This window comes from Babylonia areolata, chromosome 23 (genome assembly GCF_041734735.1).
Source record: "Babylonia areolata isolate BAREFJ2019XMU chromosome 23, ASM4173473v1, whole genome shotgun sequence".
Classification (NCBI taxonomy): Eukaryota; Metazoa; Mollusca; class Gastropoda; order Neogastropoda; family Buccinidae; genus Babylonia; species Babylonia areolata.
Window position 1 is genome coordinate 3,461,648 of NC_134898.1, and position 17,500 is coordinate 3,479,147.

Sequence of the window (17,500 nt, forward strand, 5' to 3'; positions counted from 1 at the left end):
CCCTTATATCTTTTGCACATTGTTATTATATGACACGTTATTCATTGCCTCCTTTGAGATTAACCTTTCAAAGCGCTTTTATCTCCTTGTTATGATATGCGTGTTTGATACTTTTGTACGGAAACATGTTTAGCATTCTTCTTACGGCTCAGTTAAATAACAAGGGAACACACACACACACACACACACACACACACACACAAGCCTCAGGACAGGTCCTGTCACACATCAGTTCACCATTACGCTGTGTGGACACTGACCCAGGAAAGGCAGGTGAAAAAAAGAAACAAAAAGAAGAAGAAAAGAAAAGAACTGGAAACACATGAAAAGATCACGCGCGTTAACTCTCTCCATACAAACGGCGAAAGAGACAACGTTAACAGCGTTTCACCCCAATCACCACCATCAAAATATTACAAGCGGAAGGCTCTTATACTGAAGAGGTGAATGTTGACAAAGAATACCACAATTCTGACGACAGAAGCTAAAAGTTGAGTCATTGAGACACCCACTGGACATCCGAGGGGTCTGTGTAGAGGAGAAGAGAGGGCTGGCCGTACTGAGTGAGTTAAAAAGACAACGGATCACGGGATCATTCCAAACATGAACCAAGCCACAGCCCTGTTCTTCAAACGGTGCGACACAAGTGGATGGTCAAACAGGACAGAAGTACTGACACTGGCACTTATCTACTCACAATGCCTTGCATATTTCAAGTCATGTCATAGGTTTTTTACCTTTATAGAAATCTATGATTTGATATCCTGTGCGTTTTTTTGAAAATTATTTTATAATATATAACTTTTTTTTTAGATTTCTAGTGTGAATTATGCTTGTAAAACATTAAGAAAAAAAATTCGTGTTTTTTTGTTGTTTTTTTTTGTTTTTTTTAGTATGTCTTGGTGGACTATACCTTTACATTGAAAAACACTTTCAGAATTTCATGGTGGAATGTGCTTTTTTATTAAGACAACCTTTTAGAATTTAATGGCGGACTACGCCTTTTTATTTATTTATTTTTTTTTTTATTTATGTATTTATGTATTTATTTATCATTTATTTATTTATTTATCTATTTATTTATATATCTATTTATTTTATTTTTAGTAGCAAGTGAAGAAGAATATCAGCAATGCGTGTGTAGCCTGCCCAGCCTTGGCATCGCATGACGAGCCTGCAGCTGAAGCCTCCATAGCGCCAGTACCTGCATGACAGTCATGCTCTGTCTTTTTCCTTTCCTCCCCTCCCCCCCACCCCCTCCCCTCCCCTCACCCACCCTTTGGCTGGCCTTCAGGACCCAGTGTGTATGTCAAATTAGTGAATGCCTACATTGCTTCATTAGGATTTTGATGTAGGTGAAAATTTCTGTTGCTTTCATGACAATGCTTTATTTAGTATCATCTAAAGAAAACCAACAACTATTTTTTTTTAAATCAACAACTATCAGATCTTTTCCAGCGATATGTTTACGAATAAGATAAACGAATAAGGGAAACAAATAATGATTACCATAATCAGAAAAAAAATATATGTATGTGTTGTATTGGAGAGGTGGTCAGTGGTGAGTGATGTATATGTGTTGTATTGGTGAGGTGGCCAGTGATGTATATGTGTTGTATTGGTGAGATGGTCAGTGATATATGTGTGTTGTATTGGTGAGGTGGCCAGTGATGTATATGTGTTGTATTGGTGAGATGGTCAGTGGTGAGTGATGTGTATGTGTTGTATTGGTACGGTGGTCAGTGATATATGTGTGTTGTATTGGTGAGGTGGTCAGTGATGTATATGTGTTGTATTGGTGAGGTGGTCAGTGATATATGTGTGTTGTATTGGTGAGGTGGTCAGTGATATATGTGTGTTGTATTGGTGAGGTGGTCAGTGATATATGTGTGTTGTATTGGTGAGGTGGTCAGTGATATATATGTGCTGTATTGGTGAGGTGGTCAGTGATGTATATGTGTTGTATTGGTGAGGTGGTCAGTGATATATATGTGCTGTATTGGTGAGGTGGTCAGTGGTCAGTTATGTCTGTGTGTTGTATTGATGAGGTGGTCAGTGATGTCTGTGTGTTGTATTGGTGATGTGGTCAGTGATGTATGTGTGTTGTATTGGTGAGGTGGTCAGTGATGTCTGTGTGTTGTATTGGTGAGGTGGTCAGTGATGTCTGTGTGTTGTATTGGTGAGGTGGTCAGTGATGTATATGTGTTGTACTGGTGAGGTGGTCAGTGGTGTATGTTTGTTGTACTGATGAGGTGGTCAGTGGTCAGTGATGTATGTGTGTTGTATTGGTGAGGTGGTCAGTGATGTCTGTGTGTTGTACTGGTGAGGTGGTCAGTGGTGTATGTTTGTTGTACTGATGAGGTGGTCAGTGGTCAGTGATGTATATGTGTTGTATTGGTGAGGTGGTCAGTGATGTATGTTTGTTGTACTGATGAGGTGGTCAGTGGTGTATGTTTGTTGTACTGATGAGGTGGTCAGTGGTGAGTGATGTATATGTGTTGTATTGGTGAGGTGGTCAGTGGTCAGTGATGTATGTGTGTTGTACTGGTGAGGTGGTCAGTGGTCAGTGATGTATGTGTGTTGTATTGGTGAGGTGGTCAGTGGTCAGTGATGTATGTGTGTTGTACTGGTGAGGTGGTCAGTGGTGAGTGATGTATATGTGTTGTATTGGTGAGGTGGTCAGTGGTCAGTGATGTATATGTGTTGTATCGGTGAGGTGGTCAGTGGTCAGTGCTCTGTGTGTTGTATTGGTGAGGTGGTCAGTGGTGTATGTGTGTTGTATCGGTGAGGTGGTCAGTGGTCAATGGTCTGTGTGTTGCCCAGAACGGCACAGTGGAGTGCCGCAGTGTGACCTGTCCGCCGGCCGCCTGCAAGAACCCCGTGTACAGGGATGGCCAGTGCTGCCCCGTCTGTTTGAGTGAGTAGCCTCCCCTGTTTCTCTTTGTTCCTGTTGTTGGTGTTGTTGATGAGGCTCTTCTTGTTTCTGTTATTGTTGTTGTTGTTGTTGTTTTTGTTGATGTTTTTTTGTTGTTGTTTATGATGCTCTTCTTGTTCCTGTTGTTGTTGTTGTAGTTGTTGCTGCTGTTGCTGCTGCTGTTGATGATGTTTGTTGTTATTGTTTTTGATGATGATGATTGTTGTTGTTGTTGATGTTTGTTGTTGTTATTGTTGTTAGCTTTTCTTGTTCCTGTTGTTTGTTTGTTTGTTTGTTTGTTTGTTGTTGTTGCTGCTGCTGCTCCTCCTCTTCTTCTTCCTTCTTTCCTTCCTTCTTTTCACCCGCCTCCTCTTCCGTTTTCTTCCTTTCTCCACCCCTACCTGCTTCTCCCGTTTCTCTTCATTCCCCTGTCTCTTCCTTGTCTTTCTTCCCCTCTTTCTCTCCGCCTATGTCCGTCTGTCTGTCTGTCTGTCTGTCTGTACCCCTCTGCCCCTCTCCTTCACCCTTCTCCCATCCCCACCCTCACAGAGCTGAGGGTATCTATGCCGAGCGTGTCAGCAGATCGTTACTAAGAGCCGTGTCAAAAGTGACAAACCTTCCTGTCTCCTCTTACCTGCAATCACCCGCCCATATACGCTGCTGCAAGACGTGGGGGTGTGGGTGGGGGCAGAGGAGAGAGAGGGGAGAAACACAGAGAGAGGAGAGAGATAGAGAGGAGAGAGAGGGAGATAGGGAGGGATAGAGAGATATAGACGGGACAGAGAGGGGGGGGAGGGATGGAGAGAGAGAGGGAGGGGGAGGGAGAGATAGAGGAAAAGAGAGAGAGAAGAAAGACAGAGGGGTGGGGATGAGGTGGGGGGGAGATGGAAAGATAGAGAAGAGAGAGAGTGCTAGGCATTGGCCACATTCCTTCCCCCTTAATCACCTCTCCCCTCCCCCTCCACCCACCACCATCCCCTTTACTTGTGAAGCCGTCATCACCCGGAGAAAGGCCGGGGTGGAGGTGGGGGTCAGAGAGACGGTGGGTGGTGAGGGGAGGGGGTGTCGGGGGGACGGGGCGGAGATGTTAAAAAAAGAAAAGGTATGAAAATATGCCACTACCTCCCTATTCTGTTCTCTCTTCAGCAGACTCCACTACTATACACAGCTTGCCACCTGGTGAACGAGTAAGATGATGATGAAGAGGTGGCACTGGCCGTGAAGTCTTCGGCTTCCTGGTCCGACTTCACTTCTTTGTTCTTTCACTTCAGCCACTAGTACTTCCTGGTCTCTTTGTTCTTTCATTTCAGCCACTAGTACTTCCTGGTCTCTTTGTTCTTTCACTTCAGCCACTAGTACTTCCTGGTCCGACTTCACTTCTTTGTTCTTTCACTTCAGCCACTAGTACTTCCTGGTCTCTTTGTTCTTTCACTTCAGCCACTAGTACTTCCTGGTCCGACTGTTCACGTCTTTGTTCTTTCACTTCAGCCACTAGTACTTCCTGGTCTCTTTGTTCTTTCACTTCAGCCACTAGTACTTCCTGGTCTCTTTGTTCTTTCACTTCAGCCACTAGTACTTCCTGGTCCGACTGTTCACGTCTTTGTTCTTTCACTTCAGCCACTAGTACTTCCTGGTCCGACTGTTCACGTCTTTGTTCTTTCACTTCAGCCACTAGTACTTCCTGGTCTCTTTGTTCTTTCACTTCAGCCACTAGTACTTCCTGGTCCGACTGTTCACGTCTTTGTTCTTTCACTTCAGCCACTAGTACTGAGTGGTTTATATGATGTTGGCTTTTCTTTTGTCTCAGCGCAGCCTCCATCCTTTTTTTCTTCTGGTTCCCTTCAGGAAATTCTTAAACTGTACACTGTAGACAGGTGAAAGCGATATGTGGTATGAGTGGGAATACGTCCGTCCAGGAAGCCAGTGTCTTAAGTTTCGATTCCCAGTTAGGGACCCTGATGTATGTACCCCCTCTCACACTGGACCAGTGCGGTGAATTTATCCGAACGCCAGGCATCTGCTCCTTGTTTTTCCTTTCTTTTTTTTTCTTTTTTTTTATAGTACAGCAGATGTTGTGTAGCGTATATGGATCAGTCCGCACACTTTGACACCTCTTTGAAACTGAAACTGGTAGACTGAGCGGTGGTCTGGGTGCTAGTCATTTACTTACAGTAAAGTTAGACTGCAAGAATGGCAGCGTTTTACAGCTGGGCGCCCCAGAGGAGCAGATGGAACTTACAAAATGTTTTGTCAAGAAAACGACGAGAAACCTCCTGGTCCGAATAGCCACGTGCTCTCTGCATTACCAGGGTGGAGGAAGTGGGGTGGGGACCGCGGGGGGGCCGGGGAAGGGATGGCCCATGGCTGGCCTTCATCATCCTCATCGTCATCGTCAGCTGCTGTGATGGCTGTGACGGCGTGCAGGGGGTGATGACCTCACTCCGACCTTCACCTTCACCGGCACGTGTAGAATGTGAGACCTGACTGACCCTCGGGTCATTCACAGCCAACATCGCTTCATCAGCGGACTCCCAGCCACTGCCGGCATTAAAACACATCTCTTTCTGCCAGAACTGTGCGTACTGCGGGTATTTTGAGGGCTAGAGGGGTGAGGGGGCAACCGGATGACGTCCTGTCTGGGTAATGATGACGTTTTGCGTCCTGTGGCGTCACTGTCAGCATCGGGAACACGAAGACACACTCTCTCTCTCTTTCTCTCTGTCCCTCCTCCCCTCACACACACACATACTCTCTCTCTCTCTCTCTCTCTCTCTCTCACACACACACACACACACACACACACACACACACACACACACAGAGGGAGAGCGGAAAAAGAGAGAGAGCGGAGTGGAGGCGGGACCCAGGCAGGGCTGCAGTAATGACGACCCTCTCTGCAGGCCACCTCTTTGGCTGCTCCCCCGGACCCCGCCACACCGTGTTAGTCCCGAGCCTAAGCAGTTCCCGGACCCCATCATAGACCTCGCCACCCCATCCCTACCCACACCCACACCCCCAACCCAACACCCACAACCGCCTTCCCGCTCCCTTTCCCTTCACCCTAGACACCCCACCCCAACCCCAACCCACCCCCGCACCTCCCCTCCCCCCTTCTCCTCTGGCACCCTGCTGGGCCTGACATTAGCGACCAGTGGGGGGAAGACTGCTGGGTGATTCCCAAAGTACAACCTGCTACCAAAGGAGCCTGCACTGCGATTCTCTTCTCCTTCTTCTCTTCTTTGCTGTTGCCACAACCTGCTCCCCTTCATTCACCAACCCCTCATTTCCCTCCCCTCCCCCCACAACCCCCCCCCCCCCCACATACCTCTTTACGCGCTACATGACAACGCTTACAGTATAGCATATTCCTCCCCGCCCCCGCCCCCACACTTCACCCCACCCCACCCTCCTCCTCTAAGGAGAGTAGCCTCCCCTGCCCCCCTCAGTGAAGCTGATGACGAGGAGGAAGAACCCCTCAGGTTTGTATAACTTGATTAGAGGCCCCGCCAGCATCAGCAGCAGTGATACCGGGAGGCCTAGTGGAGAGTCCTTAACACGGCTGGCTGTCTGTGTGTGGCCTCATCATCATCATCATCGTCGTCGTCGTCATCATCGTCATCGTCATTGGCGTCGTTGTCTTCATCATCATCGTCGTCGTCATCATCATCATCATGATGTCGTCACCAGCAGCAGCAACAATAGCAGCAGCAGCATAACCATCACCATCACCATCACCATCGTCATCGTCGTCGTCGTCGTTCTCGTCATCATCATCATCAACAACATCGCCATCACCGTCGTCGGTTTTTTTTGTTGTTTTTGTTGTTGTTTTTTGCGTGCGCTAAGTGAATGCTGGTGAAAGAATGGCGCCGAGACCATCACACAAGGTCTGGTTGAGGGAGGGAGTATGAAAATCCAGGTCCACATACAGGATTGGAACCCTTCAACATTCGCTTACTACAGTCGGGTGCATTGCCGCGAGGCCACGTGTTTGTGGTGCGGACTGACACCCTTTCCGCCTGCCTCAGCTTTTCTACTAAAGGGGAGATAAGCGGGGTGGGGATTGGTGGGGAGGGACAGCAGACAGGTGATCAGACACAGGTGATTATGTGCCCCTCACTCGCACCCCCCTCTCCCTCTGACTCCCTCTGCCTCTCTGTGCCTATCTCTCTCTCTCTCTGACTCTCTCCCCCTGACCCCCTCTCTCCCCCTAACTCTCTCTCTCTCTCTGCCTCTCTCTCTCTCTCTCTCTCTCTCTCTCTCCCCCTGACCCCCTCTCTCTCTCAGACTCTCTCTCTCTCTGCCTATCTCTCTCTCTCTGATTCTCTCTCTGCCTGTTTCTCTCTCCCCTGACTCTCTCTCTCTGCCTCTCTCTGTGCCTATCTCTCTCTCTTTCTCCTGTCTCTCACACACCTTGATGGAACACCTTCAGCACCGCACAGCACAGCATCCATATCCTCCACTGCAGGAAGGTGGGAGTGAGGGAGACATAGAGATGTAGAGAGGCTGAGACAGAGAGACAGAGACAGACAGAGAGTGAGGATAGGGAGTCTGAGAGAGAGGGGCTGAGAGGGCGTAGGGGGTTGGAGCGCGCGCGCGCCTACACACACACACACACACACACACACACACACACACACGAGCGCGCGATGGAACAGCCTAATCGGGATGACACTGGCTGCACGTCGCCTTGTTGATTCTGTTTCTGCTGTCAATGATGTTGATGTTGTTGCTGTTAATGATGATGACGATGTGGTATTGATGATGGCAATTACATGGTTTGTGATGGCTGAGATGTTGTATTGAAGATATCGATGACGTGGCTGATGATGGCAGGGATGTTGCATTGATGATGGCAATGACGTCGTTGATGCTGACTGAGATGGTGTGTTGATGTTGACGATGATGACGTGGTTGATGATGGTTAAGATGTTGTATTGATGATGATGGTGATGGTGATGTTGTATTGGTGATGATGATGATGGTGATGATGACATGGTTGATGATGGCTTAGATGTTGTATCGATGATGACGATGACGTGGTGGATGATGACGGTGATGATGTATTGATGATGACGTTGACGTGGTGGATGATGACGGTGATTCTGTGTTGATGATGACGTGGTTGCTGATGGCAAGGATGTTGTATTGATGATGACGTGGTTGCTGATGGCAAGGATGTTGTATTGATGATGACGATGACGTGGTTGATAGTGGCAAGGATGTTGTATTGATGATGACGTGGTTGCTGATGGCAAGGATGTTGTATTGATGATGACGTGGAGGATGATGACGGTGACTCTGTGTTGATGATGACGATGTTGCTGATGTCAAGGATGTTGTATTGATGATGACGTGGTTGCTGATGGCAAGGATGTTGTATTGATGATGACGATGACGTGGTTGATAGTGGCAAGGATGTTGTATTGATGATGACGTGGAGGATGATGACGGTGACTCTGTGTTGATGATGACGAGGTTGCTGATGGCAAGGATGTTGTATTGATGATGACGTGGAGGAGGATGACGGTGATGCTGTGTTGATGATGACGTGGTTGTTGATGGCAAGGATGTTGTACTGATGATGACGATGACGTGGTTGATGGTAGCAGGGATGTTGTACTGATGATGACGTGGAGGAGGATGACGGTGATGCTGTGTTGCAGCCAACTGTATATACGATGGGAAGTACTACGATCACGGGGAAACACTCAGCCCCCGGGTGTGTGTGACGTGTACCTGTGATGTGAGTACTGCCGGCCTTCCCGTGGCTCTGTCTCTATGTCTGTCTGTCTGTCTGGCTCTCTCTCTCTCTCTCTCTCTCTCTCTCTCTCTCTCTCTCTCTCTCTCTCTCTGTCTCTGTGCCTTAGTCTCTGTCTGTTTGTATCTCACTCTCTGTGCCTTTGTCTGTCTGTATGTGTGTCTGCATATCTCTCTCTCTCTGTCTCTCTCTCTCTCTCTCTCTCTCTCTCTCTCTCTCTCTCTCTCTCTCTCTCTTTCTGTGTGTGTGTGTGTGTGTGTGTGTGTGTGTGTGTGTGTGCCTTAGTCTCTCTCTGTTTGTATCTCACTCTCTGTGCCTTTGTCTGTATGTGTGTCTGCACATCTCTCTCTCTCTCTCTCTCTCTCTCTCTCTCTCTCTCTCTCTCTCTCTCTCTCTCGAAGCGTCAAGCGTCTCTCTCTCCCCCTCTCTCTCTTTCTCTCTCCCTCTGTCTTGGTTCCTACCCCCTCCTCTCTCTCTCTCTGTGTCTCTCTGTGTCTGTATCTGTCTGTCTCTGTCTGTCTGTCTGTCTGTCTCTCAGATGTGAATGATGTCTCTCAGTTTGACGCTGTGTTATACTTGTACATTATTCATGTATTGAGGTTAACAATATTTTTATGTGTACCTGTTTGTGTGTCTCTTAGAACAACGGCAGATATGGAAGTCTGCCAAAGTGCTAATATCTTCACCGTTGGAAAATAAAGATTCAGTCATTCATTCATTCATTCTCTCTCGCTCGTTCGCTCGCTCACTCTGCTTTTCTCTGTTTCTGTCTCACTCTCTCTCTCTCTCTGTGGTGTGTGTGTGTGTGTGTGTGTGTGTGTGTGTGTGTGTGTGACATTGTCTCTGTCTGTCTGTATCTCCCTTTCTCTTTCTCCCTCTCTCCCTCTCTGTGTCTTTGTCTCTGTCTGTCTGTCTCTATATGTATACATCTCTCTCCCTCTCTCTCCGAACAACTATCTTATGTGTCTCCAAAATGAAACTGTAATAACAATTGTAATGATAATGATGATGTTGGTGGTGATGGTGATGGCGATGCTACTACTACTCTTGTTGCTGCTGCTGCATACATACAAACACATATACATACAAACACACACACACACATACATACACACATACATAAGTTTCAGCATACCCTAAAAGTGACGGGTGGTTAGAGGTAGTGACATACAGGTAATCGCTGTACCCGCGGAGTGGGCAAGATGACAGTGCATGTTTGGTTTGCTCACCAGCGTGAACCGTGACGCTTTTGGGGTCCACCCGGCATGCTGGCTAAGGGGGGCAACCACGCGCAGTACTTCAGCGTGCGTGACTGAGCTCGTAGATCTCTGTTGTTGTTTTGACTCACTTGTGTAAACAAAGTGAGTCTATGTTTTAACCCGGTGTTCGGTTGTCTGTGTGTGTGTGTGTGTGTGTGTGTGTGTGTCCGTGGTAAACATTAACATTGACATTTTCTCTGCAAATACTTTGTCAGTTGACACCAAATTAGGCATAAAAATAGGGAAAATTCAGTTCTTTCCAGTCATCTTGTTTAAAAATAATATTGCACCTCTGGGATGGGCACACACACACAAAAAAGCCTAATTATATGCAAACTGCATTTACTGTTATATTTTTTGTATTCTCTAAACTTGGCACTTTGATCTGATATTCTGACACAACAACAAGAACAGTCATTATTATCATTTTTTGTTGAGCTATTTAAACTTCTTTTGCTAAGCATGGAAGTTTTATTTATTTTGCAAACGTTTTGGTGCAGATAGTTAAAAAAAGGGAAATTACTCTGTAATTAATGCTAGGGGACTTAATTTGCTTTAAACTGATCTTTCTCATCTTAAACATTACATTTTGAAATTATACTCAATACATAAAGAGCTTGGATTTTTTTAAGTGTATCGCAAGTGAGTCTTGAAGGCCTTGCGTCTTTTTTTTTTTTTTTTTTTTTTTTTTTTTTTTTTAGTGTGTTACGGGATTTGTTTGAATAGGTTCGTGCGTAGATTCTCTGAATGCACGCATTCGTAATGTATCCACCTACGGGCTGATCGCACGACATGACATAGTCCGCCATTAGAATATCATAGAATAGAATATGTCTTTACTACCGGGGTCACAAGTAATATTGGGGTGGTGGGGGGTACATAACAAGGTACGAACATAAATCGAAAATCATACACAAAAACAGTAGAAATTAGGATACATACAAGTGCATATCAGTATAAAAACTTGTGCATACTCACACATGCACGCACTGCACGCGCGCGCGCACACACACACGCACACACACACATGCACGCACACACACACACACACACACACACACACACACACACACACACACAGCTTATCCCTTGCCGCCCGGTGTGGAGGCATAGCAAAAAGAATGCCCTCACCCCCACGCCCCATCCCCCCAGTTCTATCCACCCCCACACACCCCATGTGGAACTGTCAAGAGTTCCTCCTGCACATTCTTTTGAAGTCTGAAGCCCGACCTCCCACCTCAACCACTCACACAACAACAGGGGGTGGGGGGGTGAGGGGGGGACGGGGGCGAGGGGGGAGGGGGGGGGTATAACAGAGGAGCAGTGCATTGGCACGGGCTTTGTTGAAAAAAACAACAACACAAGTGTGGGAGTGTAGAATGCATGAGGATGATGTGGGCACGAGATTGAATGAGAATGGAAATGGCGAAGTGTTATCAGTGAGCCACCACGCGCAACAAATATGCAGATCAGTGTGTGTGTGTGTGTGTGTGTGTGGAAGGGGGTGGGTGGGGAAGGAGATGACTGGAGAGGAGGTGTGGTTTCAACTTTTCTTTGTGTGTGTGACTTGTTTCGGATGGCTCGGGGTCCCAGTGACCAGGCAGGCAACACTGTTTGAATGGTCATAGAACTGGACCATCATCACAGTTGTCTGTGGCGTCGTTGGGAGTTTAGAACATTCATTCGTGCCTGCTTTTCTGCAGTCCTTGTTGACCATGGTAGGCCATCAGCCTCTCAATTCTTCTCCCGGGTTTCTCTTTACATCATAACAATCTTAAATAGTAGTTAGTGAGCTTCAAATATCGTGATTTTAGGTCTTTGTGTGGGTGTGGATGAGATGATATTATGTGGTGATCCACATTTGCAAAGTATTAAAACGATTGCTTACGGTTGTAACTAGATTATGCTACCAGTATGAATGTGTCTTTTTCTTTTAACATAATATATGATGCAATGTACGTTTTACTTTATTTGTGAAATGACTTATCCCATTCAGTAAGGCCTTTGTTTTTCTAAATCAGTAGTAAACATTAATTTTTATTATTCGTATTCTCTCTCTCTCCCCCCCCCCTCTCTCTCTCTCTCTTTCCCTCCCTCTCCCCCTCTCCCCCTCTCTCTCTCAAATCTATGACTTGCACACATGCAAAGCTCATTCCGCAGATTCAATCGCTCAGTGCAGACATAATGTAAAACAAATATCCCCGCCTCAGCACTCACGTCGCCCCCGCTTCAAAGACCCGCGCCGTTCTCTCTGCTCCTCGTCAGCCCCTCCTCCGCACCCCCACATCCCCCCTCCCCCCCACACCCTCTCACCCCCACAGCCCCCCTCCCCAAGTTTCATCTCTCTGCTCGTCCTTCGCGGCGGATCCGGTGTTATAACCTCAAACTACCCCCTACCCACCTTGTAGGGTTCTACACTGGCGTAATACTTGGGTACCCCCCCGGGGTAATTTGTGGCTGGTCAGGATCGCCCCTCCCCTCCCAAGACGAACATGCTAACAACACGTCATAGGAATCAAAACGTACAGACCCATTCATTCCAACACAGAAAATAACAGAATAAACTATCTTTACAACAAACAAGCATGTAGTAAACATGCAAACAAACAAGCAAACAAACAAAAAAACCCGTTGAGATTACATTGTAGTAAATCATCAAAAAGCAGCCTGTAGTTTAGGTAAACTTTATTTCTGGAAAATAAATTACACTTGACACAGACACGTTTACCAAGTTTAATTACAAGTTTGAGTTTACGCTGTGCACTCTTAAGTCTTGTATATTTTAGAGCACACAGATTTGATCAAGCTTTTGATAGAGGAAGGGGGATGGTTCTGGGCTAGACTTTAACGACACTCCCCATATCCCCCATGTCCATGACGGGGAGGTGGGGGTGGGATATTATCCAACTCTGGGCCAATCCGGGCTAGCTAGATTTGACGCCGGGGGGTCAAAACCATCGTGGGTGGGTACGAATAGACTGCTACACCGGCACTGATTGTGTGGTGAAGCAGACACCGTACAGAAGGGAGTGTACCCCCACCCCCACCCCCACCACCCATCACCCCCCCCCATTCCCCCCCCCCACCCCCAACCCCCTCTGCCTGCCTACCTTCCACCTGACGGCACTGATGTAAAGGCGTCGCGAAAAAATCGTCAGCAGAAATTGTCGACATTTTCTGTAACAGTTAGCAGCTTCATCTTGCCCCCCCCCCCCCCCCCCCCCCCCCCCCCCCGCCCCCCCCCCCTCCGCCCCCCCCCCCCCCCAGCACCCCCTCCCCCCTCCCCCAACCCCGTCTTGCTCCACCCCATCCCTGAGATTCCCCCCCCCCCCCCACCACCACCACCGACCCCCCCCCCCCCCGCCCCCCCAATCCACCCCCCCAAAAAGAGAAAAAAACAACTAAAAACCGCCCACCCCAAAACCTCCCAGAGGGCGAAATGAGGTAAGGGGTGACAGGAACTGGCGGATAAATATCCTGGAATACCCATAGACACGTATCTCACTGTGGAATACCCCACTTCCCCAGCTATAGACCCTGATGTAGTGCGACAGACAGGCCGACACACCACCCCACCCTTATAGGGCTGTCACGAAGCACATGCTGGATTCGCCACACCTCTACCCTCAGCCATCGGAACGCTCTTGGTGCGTGGTGGATGTTTTTATATGCATGCTCTCTTTCACTTCCACACACACACAGACACAGACACACACACACACACACACACACACACACACACACACACACACACACAGTGAGAGAGAGAGAGCTAGAGAGAGAGAGAGAAACACTGAGTCAAACCAAAAGCAAACATCGCCGGCCCAAGCGACAGAAAGCAGATTGCACTTACTGATGATAACCACATTACGGGAGCTGCTTTGATGTCGGGGAACACTTTCTGTCTGCAACGTGGTTTTTTGTAGGTGGTTGTTGTCGTTTTTTACGATAAAATTACTGCAGGAAGGCGATGGATAATACCAGATTCACTGTTATGTAATAAACCGCCTCAACAACAATAATTATAATTATTGTTTGAATCTTTTCTGCGTCTTTAATTACGAACGGTGTGACATAAATACAATGATGAGTCTGGACCTTCTCTTTTAAATCTCTGCACTGCTCACAATCTCTTCAGCTTTGGCCTAAAAAAATAACTCTTTTACCTCGTTCCAAACAAGGCACCCCCACACTCTCTGCATCCTCTTTCTTGTGTTCAGTTTCTCAGTTTCTCTTGCTTTCTATTTACATAGATTTATTATAAGTTTTGTCTTTCATCCCTTAGAATCAGGTACGTGTATGTGTGTGAACGACTTACATGAAAGCACTGTGATTTGTCTCTTCGTAATATTCAGCGCTGCATACATAATCAGTAGGGTTTTTTTTGGTTTTTGTTGTTGTTGTTTGTTTAGTAGTAGTTGTTATTCACACAGCGCTTTTACCTAACATTCAGAAGGCTGATAAAGATATTCAAACAATACAGCTGAAACGTATAAAAAGAATAACACATAAAGATATCCACGTCATAACATAATCAAACCATCTGAAAAGCATTTAAACCAACTAACCAACCGGTCAGAGCCACGTCACAGAAAAACCCACAAACGATTAAAGTCAGAGATCTGATCGAAGTCAAATGTCCACTGGAACTTAATGTAAGGTGATCACTGGCTACTGAAACACCTGCGAGATAGTGACGTAAAAACGTGGGTCCAAAACCGAAGTGATTCACCCGGAGTTTAACGATCTTTTTTCCCTCCATCATCCAGTGTCTTCCCCATTATTTGTTACTGGAACTAGTCTGTACATTTCCTTCGTTTTGAGCGGAGTTTGGACTCCGTGAGCCCTTGCTCACTTACCTGCCCTGCCGATCAGGTATGAGGAAGACTGCGCTCTTTCATCTCATCTGTCATCCCTCACCCACCCCCCACCTCTGCACACACACACACACACACACACACACACACACACACACACACACACACACACACACACACACACACACACTTCCCTGCCCCCAACCTTCACGCCTTCACTTCACCCTCCCCCCCTCCCCACCCAAACCCCTCTCTACCTGCCTTGCACTGTACTCCTCACGGACACGCAACACAAATCGTGACCCCCCCCCCCCCCCCCCCCCAGCCCCTGTCACTGTCTAATTGGCGGCAAATTCCTGGCACTTTGCGATGGAGCGACTGCAGTGTGTGCTTGGTGCCATTAACACACACAGGGGTCAGGACGGAAAGGGGGAACGGGGTGGGTGAAGGGGGGAGAGGAGGAGGGAGGGCCGTCAGCGTGGAGCCTGTGCGGTCATTGGCTGAGTGTTGACTACCAAGACACTGGGGGGATGGAGGGGGGAGGGGTATGGGTGGGGGGTGGGATGTGGGGGGTCGGCATCAGGAGAATGGCTTTAGGTGGGAGGTCTGTTGTGTTGTTACTGTGTGTGTGTGTGTGTGTGTGTGTGTGTGTGTGTGTCTTTCAGTCACACTGTGATATGTTGTGTTTGATGAATTACTGTGTGATTTATGATTTGTTCTTCTGGCGCTTCATTGTTATGGCTCCTCTGTGTGTGTGTGTGTGTGTGTGTGTGTGTGTGTGTGTGTGTGTGTGTGTGTGTGTGTGTGCCTGCGTGTGTGTGTGTGTGTGTGTGTGTCTGTCTGTCTGTGTCTGTGTGGCTGTATACTGTTTTGTTGTGAATGAGGGGAAGGGGGGGGGATCATTAGCGTAAACATTTTGTTCAATCGACGCAAATAATAAAAGTCAAAAGTCGAAAAGCCAGTCCTTGTGACACGATATTGTCCAAGTGCCATGTTTTGGGCCAAGTTGGGGAGGAGGAGGGGTTTGGGGGGTGGGGGTGGTAATTAAATTCCCTTCACACATACTGGTGATTGTAGACACTTTGTTAAAGTATACATTTTCATATTTTATTTTTTGTCGTTTAAAAGGTAGGAGATGGTGAGGGGAGTCGTGCGGTGAGTTGAGGTCAACAGGAAATAGATGGAGGGTGGAACACGGGCCACATGCCATCAGCACAGGTATCCCACGGAACACATGTCGTCCCGAACAGTTCGTGTTGGCCCATCAGTGTCCGTGGTGGGTGCTGGGACAGTGTATGTCGCTCATCGACCTCTTTGGAGAATCATGCATACATACTGCTGGCCCAACTATCTGGGCTAGAATTTGATTGAAGCAAAGAATGTTTTGTTCAGGTTACATCCCCACTCTCTCGGCCAACAGGGCTATCAGACAATCGCGGTGGTCAGGTTCAAGACCAACGGCCCCAGATCGCCTCAGACGGACTCCAAAAGTAGACAGCCCATTGTCTACAGACGCTGGACATTGTGACGGCAAACTGGGGCGTTTGGGCGTCCAGGTCAAGATGGCAAATCTGTAGCAAAATCTGTAGCCGGACCCCAAAGAGTTAGTCGGGACAGCAGTTGTCTCCTCTGCTGTTCTGAGTGTCATTGTCGGACGTGACTGACTACCACATATGCATAGTTATATAAACGTGTGTGATCATAATGGCTGGAGATGGTGTTCGCCTTGAAGATAATGATGATAACTATGATGATGACTGATGATTATTATTACTATCACTTTGATAAAAATGATGGTAACTTTGAAGATGTCAATGATGGTCGTCGTGAGGACAGTAAAATGAAGGCTCTGGTAGTGATCATGACGGAGATGATGATGACTGTGATAATGACCACTGTGTGTGTGCGCGTGCGTGTGTGTGTGTGTGTGTGTGTGTGTGTGTGTGTGTGTGTGTGTGTGTGTGTGTGCAGAACGGCCAGACACGGTGTAAACGTGTGAACCGAGAGACCAGCTGCCCGCCCCTCAGCTGTCCGCCAAGTGAACGTCTGGAGATCCAGAACCAGTGCTGTCCCGTCTGCAAAGGTCGGTCTGTCTGTCTGTCTGTCTGTCTCCCTGTCTGCCTGGCCCTGTCCACTTTTGTGTCTGAGCAAACAGATCAAAGGAACTGTGTACCAAGTGTGGTAATTGCTGTTCGTTGAAATTGGACAACAAGATACCCAAGGCTACGTTACTGTTTGTTGCAGATTGCGTTTTATCTGTGTGTGTGTGTGTGTGTGTCTGTGTGTGTGTGTCTGTGTGTGTGTTCATGTATGTGTGTGTGTGCGCGCGCTCGTCTGTGTGTCAGGCTGGTCTATGAGTGCTGGTTGAAAGGACCACCCCGTGTAAATGATTCGGACAGTCTCACGGGAAACCGACGTTGGCGACTTACACGACATACTGATAACCAAGCGAAGTGATGATGTGAGTCGTGTGACGTCAGTGATGACGAAGGAAGGTCTTGGTGACGTGCAGGTGACGTAATTGGTGACTTTTTTTTTGTTTTGTTTTGTTTTTTTCCAGGGACAGATTTCTGTGCGACGGGTCACGACTGTCACCAGAACGCCAGCTGCGTCAACATGGCCACGCAATACGCCTGTCAGTGCAACCCTGGCTTCAGGGGCGACGGAAAACATTGCCAAGGTCAGCACACACTGCCGTGCATGTCTGTTGGTGTTCTGTGTTGCTGCTGATGTTTGTGTTGTGTTGTGT

General features: G+C 47.6%; 1 protein-coding gene across 3 annotated transcripts in view; it reads left to right on the forward strand.

Moving 5' to 3' along the window:
- Positions 1–17,500, forward strand: part of LOC143297992 (protein kinase C-binding protein NELL1-like) — a 155,916-nt gene that overhangs the window by 126,912 nt on the left and 11,504 nt on the right. For all 3 annotated transcript variants that reach the window (XM_076610630.1, XM_076610632.1, XM_076610633.1), the window contains exons 8-11: positions 2,824–2,917; positions 8,581–8,660; positions 16,723–16,834; positions 17,312–17,431. In XM_076610630.1, the coding sequence (XP_076466745.1) occupies positions 2,824–2,917; positions 8,581–8,660; positions 16,723–16,834; positions 17,312–17,431 (406 nt within the window). The remainder of the gene's footprint in view (positions 1–2,823; positions 2,918–8,580; positions 8,661–16,722; positions 16,835–17,311; positions 17,432–17,500) is intronic.